Here is a 16,642-nt window from a genome sequence, read left to right as displayed (position 1 = left end):
TAATTCTGTTGTTTCTAGAACTCTAGGACAATATCCTGTTTGAAGATCACCTCCCCAGAAAATCCTGAGAAAAAAAAGTGCAGAGCTATAAATCATTCCTCTGACAAGTATATTGGAAATTCAAGTGAAAAGCTAACTGTTTAACTTACAGCATGTTTCTGCCAATAATCTCTTAAAACAGGCCTCTTTTTTTTATGCACAACAACTTCCTGCATGTCTTCAAGAGAGGGATGTTGGCCAATTTCCTCCTCAAATGGTAACATGTACTCATCTACAGGTCCTGAAATGTAAAAATTTTTAAAAAGGGAAAAAAATCATTTTAATTCAAAATTTTCTGACTTCCAAATGAACGAATTTTCTAAAAATACTCTGCATCACCTTTTTCTAACTGTTGCATGCTATAATGACAGGAGAGAAACAACTTCTCAGCTGTACTTACACCACAGTGTGACACAAACTTTAATTTAGGGGAAACCAAAAAGTCTAAATTTGGCAGGTAAACCTACTAAGGATTGTGTAAAGAGCTTTTTTATCCATTGTATAAAGGCATACCCATTTCTATTTGAATACAGGCTATAGGAAACCACTGATATTTGCAAATCAAGGACACAACAGCCCTTTAAAGTACTCCCTCCTATTGCAATTCAGATCAGACTGTAAACAGTAGTACTTTCATCTCTGAAGACTTTGGATTCAACCTCTTGTAACCATCTTTATTCTGTGACATGCCCAGACCCCCTACACACTCCACATAAGGAACTATATCCCAGTCACACCTCTGCCCTAACAAGAGCTGCCAAATAATTTTTTTCAAAATCACTAATGTACTCTCTGAGCAGGGTTCCCAACAAGTCAGAATGTGCCTAAACAGACAAGATTTATTCTACAACATAATGATTCGTTTTCTTCTTAGGCCTACTTAAATACAGAAATTCAGTTAGGAGTTAGCAATAACTAATATTTAATGAGGATTTGTTCTGACCAGGAACTTTCTATTATTTACTTCCATTTTACCCTCACAGACTGAAGGCTGCCATTACCCTATTTTACAGGTAAAAACGAAGCTCTAAAAAAGTTCCATAATTTGCAAAAAAAGGGCATACAGCTGTGAAGTGACAGAATTGGAATTTGAGTCCATCTGACTCTAAAGTCTGTTTTCAGTCACTGTACTGTATCCCCTTGACAGAAGTTGGTCACTAATAAGCAATTTCAGTGGCCAGATTTGTCTATATATAGTCATAAACCTTGTACAAGCTCTCAAACCCAATAAATACTTCTGGATAGAATATGTTATAAACAATGATCAAGAAGGAGGCTGTCTAGCTCAGCCCTCTCTAAGTGTAAGAATCCTTGATGCCTGGAGAGTGAGTCTCTGCTTGAGCACTACGGTGACATTTAGGTGTCTATTTTTATCCCCTGCTACTCCAAGTGTGGTCCACAGGTCAGCAGCACTGGCACTGACTGAGAGCTTGTAAGAAATGTACATACTGGGCTCCACGCCAGACCTACTGAGTCAGAATCAGACTTTTAACAAAATTCCAAAGTTTGGTACACACATCAAAGTTTGAGAATCACTGAATTGAACTATCAACAATTAGCCATCAAAAAATGTTTAAGCACTCACTTTAAAAGCAGTCACTCATCCATCTCCTGTGTCTCAATTTCTAACGAGTCAAATGCCTGACTCTCTGCAATTAAGTATTTCATAGCATATGCAAGGCATTTAAGAAATGTAAGCATCTATCCTTATCTTTTTCCATAAAAACTTCCCCGATAACCTCTCCTCCCCCAAAACAGAGCAATTCCTCACTCCTCTAAATTCCCGTAACACTCCCTTACATTTCCCAGGTACTACATTCATTTGAAAACATTTACCTAGGTTAGCTAGACAATTCATACTTACCTTCCTCTAGAGTTAATTGTCCAGGATATGTTTTATCACCTTAACGTTTTAAACTCTGCATTACTTGGGTATCCCTCTTAACACCATTTCTAATGGTTTGCTTTGAAGAGTTCATATTAATGAAGTTCTTATGAAATTTATTTTCCTATACCATCTGCCACCTAACCTACTTCTGCCTCCATAAATGTATATAATAAATGTATTTTGTCTTCCACTTTGAGCTAAAATGCACTGAACAGCTTCTTCTTCCTACAGACTTCTAAGCTAAAATTATATCCAAATTGCTTCAGCCTTTCTTAGGTTCTAGATCCACTCCTACGCCAAGCCCCCAATCTTGAAAGAATGAATGGCTGTCCATTCCTGAGCACTCTCCACTAAATTCCCTTTAAAAGCATAGTATCCCAAATCAAATTTCATATACTTGAGGTAGTCTGTCCTACACTTAGAAACTATTACAGTACTAAGAAAATATAAACACAGGTTAATTTGGTTATACCTTTTATAAACCAAAATTAAAAAAAAAAAAAAAAAGACCAAACTAATTTACACTAGTTTGGGAGTTTAATAGGAAATCGACCTTATATTCTCACATCCAAAAAAGTATAATGTAACTGGAGAGAGTAGAGACCTTCTGAGGAGCACTAAAGACAGAGTACCTAAAATACTACAATTCTGTCACCAGGAATGTAATAGGGAGGTTTATAATCAATCAATTGATGCAAATATTTATGGGAACTTGAATAAGGACTTCAAGAACAAGAACAAGGTGGGTGGAGGGTTCAGCTCAGTGGCAGACCATGTGCTTGGTGTGCACAAGGCCCGGGGTTCAATCCCTAGTACCATCGTTTAGAGGCGGGGAAAAAACAAGGACAAGGACTAGGAATCCCTTAGAACCAAAGTGCTTATGTTCACAGTAATGTCTACATCGGACTTTCAAAGGTTTAAGGAAGCAGAATTTAACCCGTGATATATCTAAACATGCTCAGTTCTATGTCATGGAGGACAGACTGATAATTCAACTGGTTACTTAGGTATCTGCTGCTATCACAGGAGTGCTGAACAGACTCAGCCTGAGTGTCCTGAGAGGCAAAATCCCCTGACTACATACACTTCCTCTCAACCCAGAGTTGACTTTAACTCTTAGGTATCTCAGGACCCACGTAACCTAACCAAAGTAGCAGCGTTCTCTCTGCATTTGGATCAGAGTTTCAAATCTAAGTTTCATAACTTAACCACTTTGTGGCTAAAATAAACAAGCTACTCAATTTCTACTTAAAATTTGAGTGTCAAATTCCTCACAAGTAAAACTGAGATAATAATTATCTCCAAAGTTGTTTTAAGAAACAAGCTAAAGCTATGTGAAGTGCCCAGCAAAACATCTGGTAATGGTAATGGATTAATACAGATCAGTACCTTTCCTCTCCTGCCCACCCTATCCCCTGCCTCCTGAATTCTCTTTAAACTACCACCTCTTGGAGTTTATTTTAAAAAGTTGTACTTTAAGATATTACCTTTGAGTGTAATCACCCCTTTTCATACATGTGAAGTAGGCATATATGTCTTTTTCAAAAATACTTGTTCCCTTACCATCTGCAGCAGTACAGCGAGAAGCCAGTTCCCACAGGACTAATCCCATGGCGTACATATCTATCCTCAAAAACGCATCCCTTTGGAAGTTTATAGCACCCTCTAATACCTCTGGAGCCATATACCTCCGGGTACCAACCTGAAAAAGATGTTGAAAGCAAATAGTACTCATTCATTAACTTTATGAACTACTATTATATGATTTTGTAAAAAGAATCAAAACCAAGTGTGGTCTAATAGTAGGTAAGATAGCTAAATTATGACCACCAGAACTTTATTCCATTTCAAGTAATAAAACATCCAAGATCCTGGAAACAGTGGGAGCATCCATCAGTAGGGGCTGCTTAAGTAAGACTACTACTACTATGCCGCTCCTAAAAGAAAAATGAGGCAAATCTGTAAGGACTGATATGGAAAGATTTCTAAAAATACTATAGGATCAAAACAGCAAGAACAAAGCAGTATACATATACTAAGATCCTGTCTGGGTACACTTAATAGATACATCAGCAGACATTATTCTGGAAGAGGCTTAGGATCTTCTCCCTTCTGGAAATAATCACGAGAAACTGAACAAGGGTTATCTGTCGGGAGAAGGACAGAAGAGAAAAAAGCTGTATGCTTTACAACTGCACCTTTGCACACTGTTTGAAATTTACCTTGAAAAATATATATCCCTTTTTGAGGGTGTCTCTCTGTATTTAACAATAACTAATAAACAATACAAAACATAAAAAGAATTAGCCAAGGATGGATAAACTTTTTAAAGTTCTGTTTGCTCAAAATCTATGTATTTGTTTCTTCAAGAATTCTGTCTTGGAGTTCTTTACTGGTATCTGTCCCTAACAATTTGGTGTTTCTTAGCAACGTAACTATGGCTACTTATCTAGTAGAGATAAGCTTTGGTTGGTGCTCAACACAACTCATATATGAATGCTTAAAAAATTTCTGTGAGACAACTGGGTAGATCACAATCTACTTAAGTTTTAGGGAGTGGCCCAGATATTGGTATTTCCAAAGGCTCCATTCTTAAATGACTGTGTCTCTAAACTAGAAGTTATGCAATTATCTGCAAATATACATAAACAGAACAGTTTAAAAAAAAAAAGACAGATCACTAAGACCTGAAGTTCAAGTTTTTATTTCATTCAGTAAGAACATTTTAAAGAAAATAAAAGGAGCTTCGCCTTTTTTGCTACTTTCAAATTGTATTTTAATTGTACTATAAGCATTTCCCAATGTGTATGCCATCCAAAGTACTTCTTTTCTTATGAAATGATGACTTCTACCTTTTTAGTGTAAAATGTCCTCTCTTTTATAAATTGATAATGATAAAATTGATAATAGATAAAAATCTTTCCCCCCAGTATTCTTCACAATATATAGAATGTGCAATAACATGCATTTTGAAATTTTCTGACCTATGAAATCCAAAGTCAAGGAATCAGTGATGTATTATTGTCTATTATTATGTATTACTCTGTATTTATGTACTACTACATATGATTATTACATATTATTAGTTATTTTTACCCTCATCATGTAACCCAATCATGAGGGCATTAAAAGACATGAATGAGTCTCCAAATTTTTTCCTTAAAAAAAGGGGGGGGGGTGGTACCAAAGGATTAAATTATTCCCAAAATTTAGTCTTATGATAATGAATCATAAAGTCAGCTCAGATGTTTGTCCCTAGGCTTCCTGCACAATCTCCCATCTCAGTAATATTTTCCATAAAACTGCCTTCGTTCCCAAATACATATGGTATCAACTTTCCTAGAACTATGACTGCTGACTATATTCTTAAATCATTAGTCAATACTGCCATAATCTGCTGTACTGTGTTCTTGGGGGTCAACAGGATACACTGGGAAAAAAGAAAGCTTAGAATTAGAAGACCAAATAATTTGCATGATTTGAAAGATGAAGTAATGATTATGCAAAATCATTTGGTTTGTAGTAAGGAAATACCACCTTTCAGGTCAAAGTGGTTTGAAAACACCTTTCCTAGCCTCATAGTTTCTGAGAATAAGATGAATTTTGTTCTTCTCCTCTTTGGCCTTCCTTAAAGGCTCCCATCGCTGAGATCTCTTTGTGCAGACCTTGACTAGAGGTAGGCTCTTTGCTCAAGGAATTCAGAGAAAAGCTATAAAGGTGATTAAAAAGTTAAAGAAGCAATAATGACCAAGAAACTATTGTTCTAGAAAAATGGGCACTAAATCTTAATACATCGTAGCATGACTAGTGACTAATTATTCCTCCATTCCTCTTAAGATAGTGAAAGAAGTTAAAACTACTGAGTTAATAGTAAGAACTCTCTAAGAACGAGGTCTATTAAAATGTGTTGGATTCTTCTTTGGTTAGTTTTAAAAATAGAATCCTATGACATCTAAGTTGTCTTACAAACTGATCTAAACCAACTGAGGTCCTAACAGTCCTTCACCACCATATGAAAATGTCTTCCTCAGCAAATTTAACATGTTACTCTTAAGTGTCATTTTATTAGATGTTGATTTAATAACCACCACAATAATTTTAGCCCACTGATCCCAGATATGCCATCTAAGAAAATATGGGGCGAGATTATTTTTTCTTACAGTTTATAGTTATCATCCTTACCTGTCCATGGGTATCACCTGCAGACTTGCCAGCCTCAAACTTTAATGCCAACCCAAAGTCAGCAATGCAAGCTGTCAGATTGTTTTTCAACAGCACATTTTTACTTTTGATGTCCCTTGCAAACAGAAAGACAGATAAAGTATTCAAATTAAGTTTAAACAAATTATCTTCTAAATTTTTCACTGAAAGTGGGAGGAGACTATGTATGCTATAAAAGAATAGTTACCTGAAAGCATGAATGCAGAAAAAGAGAGGGAGAAAAAGCTTAAGCAAAGTCTCCACAGAGTTTGAAGCACAAGAGTACAATGACAAATCCCTATTCATCACATGAACAGTAAGAAGGAATTCTCTCCATAAAGCAGTTTTGTAAGAGAGCTGCCATTCCAAAAATACTGTCCAGCCTACATGTCATCTATGTCATTCCTACCTACCAATTATAAAATTGTTGTTTTAAAAGATAATAAGCATATTTCAGAGTTTACAGCTAGAAACTCTCATGTAAACTGAAATTTAAAAAAAAAGAATTTTTAAATAATAGCTAAATTGGAGCCTTTTGTCTACTGGCACCAGCATACATTATTTTAATGATTCTTATATTCATCAACCTGGCTGTACAAAAGCATCTCTAGAAATATATAACACATAGAAACTTTTCTCCATAAACACACTGCTCCAGCTGGATCCTGATGTTATGCAGAGAGTATGTGTCTTAAGGCCATCAGATATCCTCCTCTACACACCAGCCTCAACTGGTCCATCCAAGAGGTACTCTACCCTAGCTAAATACATACATAAATAAATACATCCATGCCATGAGCAATGGTTAAATTTATGTGTACAGACACAGAGACCAAGAGTGAGACAGAGGAGGCACAGATACCCAACAATACAAAAACCAGCTTTAGGCTCAAACGATTTCTAGGGACCCTAACTCAAAGTAAGCTTTGGCAGTTCCAAAGGATTAAGTTCCTTATTGGATTAGGTGACATGAGCAAACATCCAGGAAGAGGCAGTTAGACTGTACTTAGGAAGGTGAGAAGGGGAGCTATTTCTGAGGTGGTCATCCGAAGTTTTCAAAATCAGAATTTACATTAGAATTGGATTTAAAGTAATGTCTCCTAGCAACTAAATAACCACCTGGTGGCACTCAAGTATATGTTAAATGAATCAGCTAATTTAAAACAACCATCTTTAAACTGAATGTAAGATGACAAATTGATCCCATGTTCAAGGAAGTTAAATACACAGTAGCAAACTGAATCTCATATTTAAGGAAACGACACTTTCTCTTTTAAGGATATGACAATTGTGAGGCCAACAATCCAACTTTCTTCACTGAAATAGAAAACTCAGTAAACCTAAATATTCAAATGATGCCTCCTCCCTCCACATCAGCACCTAAGGTAATGATCACATGGTCATTCAAACCACAAGCAAAAAAGATACTCAAATTCTCTCCTTAATTACATCCCGCTATACCTATTTATAATTATCTTTGAAGTAAATCATGTTTGAGGTAAAACAAATTTCTTTCTCCTTTGAGAGAAAGAAAATACACTTTCATTCTTAACCATGCTTTCAGAATGAGACAAACTAAAACATAAGTCAATAATTACACTTCGATAATGATGTTAACACATAACATTATCCAAAAGGACTACCTGGCCAATCTCGAACCTAATTTGAAAAACAAATGAAAATCAAGTAACTCCTATCACATCATTAGACAACTAGGAGAAAAATACATTTTGCCCAGTGGACTGAAAGTTTAAATAATAAACAAATACTGAATTATTTGGGAAAGTAATACAATTTAGCTCTACCTGTGAGAGATGGCGGGTTTGTGGCCATCTTTTAGGCCAGGTATATCCTCATGTAAATATGCCAGTCCTCTAGCCATGGTTTCTGCAATATGACACAATTCATTCCAAGAGACCACATTAGCCTTAAGAAAGTCTGACAGTGAACCCTAAAAAAGGGGAGGAAAAAACAACTCTTGACAAAAGCCATATGTATACAGAGACTTTCCTTTTTACTTTTAAGAGGTTATGGAAGGCAATTTATCTTTCCTTTCACTGAATAATATCCAAAAAACAATCTTTCTGGAATGGTTCAAGTTTCACATCAATAAACATTTGAAAGGAATGCCACTAATCTTTAAACATTTGCTACAAGCACAGTCAACTCCCTCCTACTTAGAGGTCCAAAGTTAAAAAGACTACTTGAAAATTTAAATTCTAGAAAATATTTTCAAAGTTAAAGCATACTGCCTATAGAGATGCTATACCATAGGAGTAGGAGAACAAAAAATTAAAACATATAACAACAACTAACCTAAAGAATCTTCCTCTAGAGATGCTGTCAACCTTTTGGTCAAGAATTAAGGAAAGTAAAAGAACCACTTTTTTCTGACAATGATGAAACTGACTGCCAAAAAGAACACAATTTCCTACTTCATTAATGAGTACTTTTCATACGAACTGTGAAAGTAGAAAAATTGAGGAAAAATAGCAAGTGTATTTGGTGGTAATTACCCTATAAATTAGTGACAGATCAAAAGATCAGATAAATTTCCTGACTCGTTTTGTCACTAAGCAACACTGATTAAAGAATTTTAAGAAACAAAACTCAAGCTGAAAAAGTGGTTCGTGTAATAAAAATGGATAGTAAATGTTACTAAGCACTGGCTATACTAAAATAATTATTTGTAAGGTAATTGCAGCACAAGAAATCAGGGACAAAAGACTGATATTATATAATTAGAGGGGTAGGTTAAAAAGTTGCCATCTTTGCTCTTCTATTAAGATAAATTATTTTTAAAATAGGTTTTTATTTATAAACATTAACCAACTATAATAACACACTATTCCCAGAAAAATAAGTGAGGACTTTGTAGTCAACATTAAGAAGGTAAGCCTTCTGACTTTACTGAGTTAAAATGGAAAGTAGTTTTACCTTTTCATGAAATGCTGTGATTAGCCAAAGATCCACATCAACACTGGTGCCTCGTTTTTCTGCACCAATGAACTGTAATATGTTCTCATGCTTCATTCCAGGCAAGCTATAGACTTCATATTCATTTTGCCATGACTGTTTATCCTAGAGTTAAAAAGAAAGAATAGTAAGAATGCAAAGAATATAGGAAAATAAACATATCTAAGAGATTGCTCAAGTAAGTTCTAAGGCAAAATTTTTTAAGGCTAAGGATTAAAGATTCTTTGGCTTTCTTCTGTCCTGTTTTTTAATAAAAGAAAACTCTTGACAGTAGGTATTGTTCCATACCAAATGCCGCCTTGCCCCATTTCTTCAAACATACTTTTTTGTGTTTCTCATTTGTAAACAGAAGTTGATCAGAAACGCTTCACTTCTGAACCTAACAATGGCAACACATTCTGTTTATAAGTCAGTACTACAGTGTAATTTCATCATGATGTGAAGTCACTTGTGTTACTATTAAGAGTCAAATTCCGGGAGAATGACTTCACCTAATAGAAAACAAATTGTTCTGAAAAACTAACAGTATATCAAACATTCTTAACAAAACATTTAGAATACCCTGCACAAGTCAATGAGAGAACAATGGGGTATAAATACATAATACAATAATTTGAAACACCATTGATTCATGTGTGCCTGCGAGTGATCCATGCCTATTACATGTGTACTTATAAAGGATTAGTTTCTTTCCACGAGAAAATAATGAAAGTGGGAGGCACCACAGCGTAATGGTTAGGAACCCTTTAGATCCAAACTGTCTAAGAACCTTTGGCATGTTACATAATCATTCAGTTGCCTCATTAGCAAAACAGGGACTGTAGGGTCTGCCTCGTGGGGTTGTTGCATTATATGAATACCATGGGTTGTATTGTACGCACAGGTGGCAGATGGACGCGTACTAGTGAGCAGTCACATATGGAAAAGCACCTCCATCTGACACAATAGAGCCATTCAATAAAAGGTTAGCTTCTGTAACTGTTGCTACTCCTCTAATTTTTACGCTTCCTCACATGAAACAAGATGCCTTGTCCTTGGCACACAAGACTTCCTCTGAGAACTAAACCATAGTTTATAGTATCTGCATTGCTACCAAAAAAAAAAAAAAAAAAAGGTAATACACTTGTTCACTGACTCTAAGAAAAAGGCTGTTGAAGAAGTTAAGAGGGCAAAAATCTAGGTATATTAAGACAAAGAAATTGAATAATTTTGGAATAAGGAATATCTACTATCTAGGTGCCTGCATCAAAAACCCAGCCAGGATCGCTATACTGTGCATGGAATTAGCCACAGGTGTGTATAAGCAGGAGCAAGGGAAGAAGGAATCAGCACAGATCTCTGTACCACCAATGGAACAAAACAAAACTTAAGAGCAGCTCAGAGGTGCATTAGATCAGGATTTTATGAGGTTGGCCCCCTTTAAAAGAAAAACAAGTCAATAGTAAACCAATTATTTGGAGTCTTGATTGACTGCCTCTGAAAACTCACCAAACAAAAATCTGAAATGATTACATAAACACTCAAAGTAGAATAAAAATGAACCAGTCTGATAATATATCTCTAAACAAATTCTAAAACAAGAACACTACTCTTTCAGTCTTGTTTGCTTTTTCTGACAATGTCAATGGGACATTAAAAGTTAACCACTCAAGACAATGAATTTTTTTTTTATTAAATCCTCATCTTCACTTTGTGTTTCTGTAGAATGTTTACTGGCAAAAGATCTCCTATATGCTCATTACTGTAATTTCACCACTCCAAACAAACATAATGATTGTTGTACCATTAATTTCTCAGATGAGATGCAGACACAAAGCAGCTAGCCACTTTCCCCAGTGTCACAGAGAAGCACCTTGAAAATTATGGCTTGTGTTTTCAGACTGTTTCTGAGTTAACAATGACCTTGCCAGTTTCATCTTTTAAAAAATATATGCAGACTAGAACACTGCAATAAACATACCTGTATCGGAAATATTTTCACAGCCACATATTCATTGAGTAACTGGGCTTTCCAGACACAACCAAATCTTCCCCTTGCCTTCACTTCTAGTAACTGCAGTGGCTTCAAACCTAGTAATGGAGAAGGCGGGGGTGGTCCTGGGTCCTACAAATAAACAATAATAGTATTATTAAAAAGTAGTACATGATACCTATCATTTCTAAATATCAGGAAAAAAGTGAGTATACGGAGGAATCAATTGACAGAAACAGGCTACACATACAAATGACACTAACTTCAATCTTGCCAAAACTGAGTTCTCAAGCATTGCTAATTATCTATAGTGATCACAAGGCAAGGAACTTGAATTAAGAGTTTATATAATAACATTCAACACTATTGCTACATATACATAACAGGAGAAAAGATCTACAATATTTTTTATTCAGTTTCACTAATTTTCCAGAGATTTCCTGTGACCTGTAGGATACTACTAACAGCATTTCAATGATTTCATCCAGTTGATACTTCCTTATAGGATAAGGATTTAAAAAGTGCCCAAAAGAGCAAATTATGTTTATGTCTCAAAGAAAACCTCTTCTCAAAATCTATTGCTTTCTCCAATGAGTGTTTAACTTGAAATCTTTCTTCATTAATACCAGAAATACCCACAGCCATTCTCAACAATATTACAGATAGGTATACCAAATACAAAGCACATAAAAGAAATACATTGTTAGTGTTGCTATAGATAACTGTTCTGTTCATTCTAATTTTTCCACCTTGTCACAATTCGTCCCTTTGCTTATAATTACTTTCCAGAATTGATCTGAGTTAAAATTAGTGCTCTGGGACTGATTGGCAAAGAAACTACAAATAATAATTCAGAAAATGGGTGGTCATCATAGTAGATGATAAGGTATGGTAAATGACAGAGAAGTGTACTGCTATAGTTAATTTTTAAAGTGGAGCAAATATAGTATATAAATAGGAGTACAGCATGTCCAGAGATCACCAAGGAATCCTCCCTATTCTAGGCAGAGTGGCAATCCTTCACCGAAAGCATTGTATCAGTTCAGTATCTGCAACTAAAGCAAGAGGTAAGAAGCCTTTTGGAAAGCTTCCAAAGGAAAGTACTAACATGTCTGGAGGCCTGCATAATGAGTATTGTAAGGAGGAACTAAAATTTCTGTGGCAACAGTAACGGACTCTATGATGGCAGGTAGCACCTAAGACACCTGGAAACTGTATGTCGTCCCTTTATCAATGCCTCTCTCTCTGCCTTTTTCTTCTTCCCTTTTTATAGAAAAAATCTCCTCTTCTAATGCCTCAAGACTGTTAGTGTTCCCTTTAGGCATTAGTCAGCCCACCGATGCCACTCAAGATTTTTAAAAGTTGACATCTACATTAGAAAGACCCTCAGCAGTAGAAACGGTGCAAGGTATTAAAGAGAAAAAGTAATGCAATTCCTTCTAAACTAGACAATCTTTATAAAATGGGTTGAGAATTCCCTATTTTAAAACAGTATGATAAACGAGAACACTTCCTGTGACTCATTGTAAATCAGATATGTATTTTTTAAATGTCTACAAAAGTTGCTTTTCCTTCACACAGTCAAAACAGAAAAGGTTAGTGGAGCTAAAGAGTGTTTTCGTTTAACAGAGTGACAGGTCAGGGAAGTCAGACATAAACCTCAGAGAAGTATGGCCCCTCGAATTACGATTCTCAGTGGGAGGGGACATAAGGATCTCTGGAGAAGCTTTATCAAAATTAAGCCTTCCCTCCCTCATACCCTGACTGATCATGTATACCTGTAGTAAGAGATTCCACTGATAAAGAGTATATGACTTATGCGAATGTGGAGACAGGAGGGCGAAAAATTCAAAACCACTATTCCAGAGGCAAAGGAAATCACTCAGTGCTCAAAGGCCAAGAATTATTGGATAACTGCATAAAATAATAATTACGCTAACTAAGCAGAAAAAGTTCAATTTGAAAAACTTTAACTATAAAGTTAAAGTCAATGATTCCTCCTCCTTTAGAGACAGAAAAGTTGAGTTTTCAAAACAAGGATACCAAAAACTAAAGTATACAGATAATGGCTGAAAGCTGAAGAGGGAAAACAACCAGGTAATGAGTAACACGGCTCTACATTTAAACACTAAGATTTTTAATAACTTGTATAATTGACTGATAATGTCTCTCTAGATAACATGCACATTACTCATTCTCTAAAGAGTACCAGCTACATGGATATGATTCAGACTTTATAAAATAGAATTTAGATGAGTTAATCCACATCTCAAATTAAGAATATGTCAGTAGTTCAAAACACAATTTTAATACTAACATCAATTTTAGGAAACAATAATTTTCAATGCCTATGTTTAGAATAAAAAAAAATCATTCAGTGTTTTCCAAATGCATACTTCAAAGTTCCCATAATTTTTCAAAACTCTGTTCAGCAAGTTTCTAAGCTACTGTTATTTCAGTAAGAAATCTTAGATCATTCTCCTAATACTATTACCATTATAGTCAAAATTATATCATAACATGTGCTTTGTCAAAATTACTTATAAGCAAAAAGCTTAAACTAAGAAGAACACTGCCCAATTTTCAAAGGGTGAGAAAAAGGTCTACAAAGGCACATTCCTATGAAGTGTCAAAACTTTTAGAAATGTTATGTGATTTTAAATAATAATCTGTAATTCATAAAAGGATGGGTTCAAAAATGAGAACTCTGTAATAGATAACTCTGTATAAAATCTATAATGCCAATCAATATATCTTTTGCCTTTTAAAAATTATTAGAATATTCTATTTCATACTTTTCAGCTCTTCATTATGTTTATAGGAAGCTTTAACTGCCTCTCTCATATTTAGCTTTTACTTATCCTATAATCTAAGAATACTGGAAATGATTTTCAGTTTATCAGCACCATTGTACCAATTTACCCACAAAAAAACTCAATACTTGGTTCTAGGGATAAAGATTTATATCTTTAAAATATATAAGCACTTGGGGGACAAATTCAGACTTAAACTTCACGATGACAACATTCTGATGTTATCCATAAAACATGGCTTTGCCCTGCCACAGAGCAAAATCACTTTTGGAGGGGCAACTATAAGGACTATAGAATTCCTGAAAACTTCCCCTAAGTTCCAGTTCCCTTTCAGTATCCATGCTATTTTGCAGTTAAAAAGATGCATTAGAACATGACTCTGATTACATCTCTTCTTTACCCACTTGTATGTTAAAATTACGGCTTCAGAAGAAATCATGTTAAGAAGCGACAAAATGACAACAGCTGGAAAAAGTGCCCCCAGCCTAGCACCACTATCCAATATCTTCACTATAACCAATAATGGAATAAATAATTAGAAGTGAAGAACTGTAAAGCAGTCTGTGATCATTTTACTTATTCTGAGTTCTCCGTATCAAAAGTGCTTTCTAATATAAATAAAGCTTCAAATCTCCAGGCAGCAAAAGATCAAGTTACACTTTTCTAGCTAGCCCACTTGCAAAAGAAGCCAAAAATGAAAGAAACTACCTAAAAATACTGATTTCACATTAAAAGATAATGGATTAGAATAGAAAGTCAGCCCCTATTAAAAAAGAGCACATGCTGACATTTATATTAATGACATACTATAAAAATTAACCAACACAAGGTTTTTAAGGCTGAAAATCTAGCCATTAGGTGTTAACTTCTAATCAACTAAAACAGCTGTTTCTCTATTTCACCTTAGGTAAGTATAAATACTGTTAATCCTTTGAAATCAAAAACTATTACTATGGCAAATCAATCATTTTCTATTACTAAAAGTGAGAAAAAAAAACTATAAATGTATAAACTATAAAGGATGCACAATAAAGCAACAAAAACAAAAAAAAATAAGAACAAAATGTTTAGTATGCACCCACAAAAAGTTCCACAACCATAAAACAAACATCAATGCATCTTACCTCTATCATTATATGAAAGGCGTGCTTGTGAAGAAAAAACACAGGCAAAAGAAATTACGATTTATATCCAGAATGAAATGAAAAATGACACATCAGTTACAAAAGTGAAGGAAGGAGAATGATTTAGCTTTTTAAAAGTTGACAATGATCCAATGTATCATATTTCTAAAATGAGAATTGAGAACACTTTCCTTATAAAGAAAGGAAAGTAATATATTAAAAAAAAAATCTTGGACATTACCTATCAGATAAGGGGGTATTATTATAATACAGATGACTCTAGTATGACCTCAAGTTACCTAATCCAATGGACTTCAAGCCAGCAAAAAAACTAAACCAAGTCTTAAATAACTGTTACTTATTTTTCTGAGACGTTCTAGGGCCTAAATTGTAAGAGTTTAAAAAAAAAAAAAAGCAATTTAATTGAGAAGCTATGTTAGAATTGGCTTCTGGACACTAGAGGGCACTATTGCCTTTAAAAAAAAACCTTGTGTAGGAGCTGCACAAGACATTTTTATCAGCTAGAGTAAATTTCTCAGACCACACTCTGACAGTTGTATTAAGAATCTAGAATCTCCAACTTTCTAAACTGTTTTGCTCCTCTTTCACGGAAGACAGGAGAATCTTACAGTGAGACAGAAAAATGTTTTGGTGCTCCTGTGAGTATGTGCAACATAAATAACCCAAATAATGCAAGAAAATAAGACATGGGAAGAATGAGATCAGAATTAGGTAGAACACAGTGACAAACCAGGCCTACGGTTAGCTAGTTCCCCAGCCACATCCAGAATGCAGAAGTCGATCAGTGGTGACCCTGGGAACAAGTATCCATGCATACTTTTCAGGCTCAGGACACTCAGATACTGATAAAGAACAAGATTTCCATTCCCCAAGTCATCCCAAAACAAGTAAGAGCCCGAATTTAAAATCCAGAGAAACAGTGTCACCAGTGTAAACAAATTCCTCCATTCACTGATTATATTTCCTAGTTTCCATTATTTCTACAGAGAACAAGAGCATCAATGAAAAAGATTTGACAGCTCATTTATATGTACCAGTTGCTTAACTAGTTTCTCTTGTTTTTTGATTTTCTCCTGTGATAATGATTCAGGATTATTTATAATTCATCTAAAAGGCTTAAGTAATCCTACTATCAAAACATCTTATCAGTACCCAAGGGTAAAATTCATCCCTTGAAAGAAATACATGCCAAATGAGTAACTAGACCATAGTTTCCCAAGGCTTAAACATCTCTCAGGGTTTGTTTTCTATCAGAGATAAAGATGCCAGTGTAATAGCACTATGCTAGGAGGTGCTAGCCATGCATCTTACCAAAAAGTGTATCTTTGCTCAATATACTTCTCAATAAATGAACACCAGAATAACCTATAGAACGATCTAAATTAAAAGGAGACACCCAGAACTGGCCTCAATGCATAAACTATGTTACAAAATAAAAGAGCCAAAACAGAATTCCAAAGAAATAAATTCACCAAAATACACAAATAGAAAAAAAAAAAAAGTAACCAAACAGAACAGTCTGGATTCACAACTTTGAAAATGAAACCTGAATATCATACCCTGTGACTGGAGATAACAGTGAAAACCAAATCAGCACATTAATGTCAAG

General features: G+C 34.9%; 1 protein-coding gene across 1 annotated transcript in view; it reads right to left on the bottom strand.

Moving 5' to 3' along the window:
* ACVR2A (activin A receptor type 2A) overlaps positions 1 to 16,642 on the bottom strand; it is an 84,124-nt gene that overhangs the window by 4,331 nt on the left and 63,151 nt on the right. The window contains exons 6-11 of the mRNA XM_074363619.1: positions 11,064 to 11,207; positions 9,065 to 9,208; positions 7,933 to 8,078; positions 6,110 to 6,224; positions 3,491 to 3,629; positions 150 to 280 (exon numbers count right to left, since the gene is read on the bottom strand). Of these exons, the coding sequence (XP_074219720.1) occupies positions 150 to 280; positions 3,491 to 3,629; positions 6,110 to 6,224; positions 7,933 to 8,078; positions 9,065 to 9,208; positions 11,064 to 11,207 (819 nt within the window). The remainder of the gene's footprint in view (positions 1 to 149; positions 281 to 3,490; positions 3,630 to 6,109; positions 6,225 to 7,932; positions 8,079 to 9,064; positions 9,209 to 11,063; positions 11,208 to 16,642) is intronic.

Source organism: Camelus bactrianus, chromosome 5 (assembly GCF_048773025.1).
Source record: "Camelus bactrianus isolate YW-2024 breed Bactrian camel chromosome 5, ASM4877302v1, whole genome shotgun sequence".
NCBI classification, from domain to species: domain Eukaryota; kingdom Metazoa; phylum Chordata; class Mammalia; order Artiodactyla; family Camelidae; genus Camelus; species Camelus bactrianus.
Note: the sequence above shows the minus strand (reverse complement) of the source record. Positions and strands in the feature narration are given on the sequence as shown.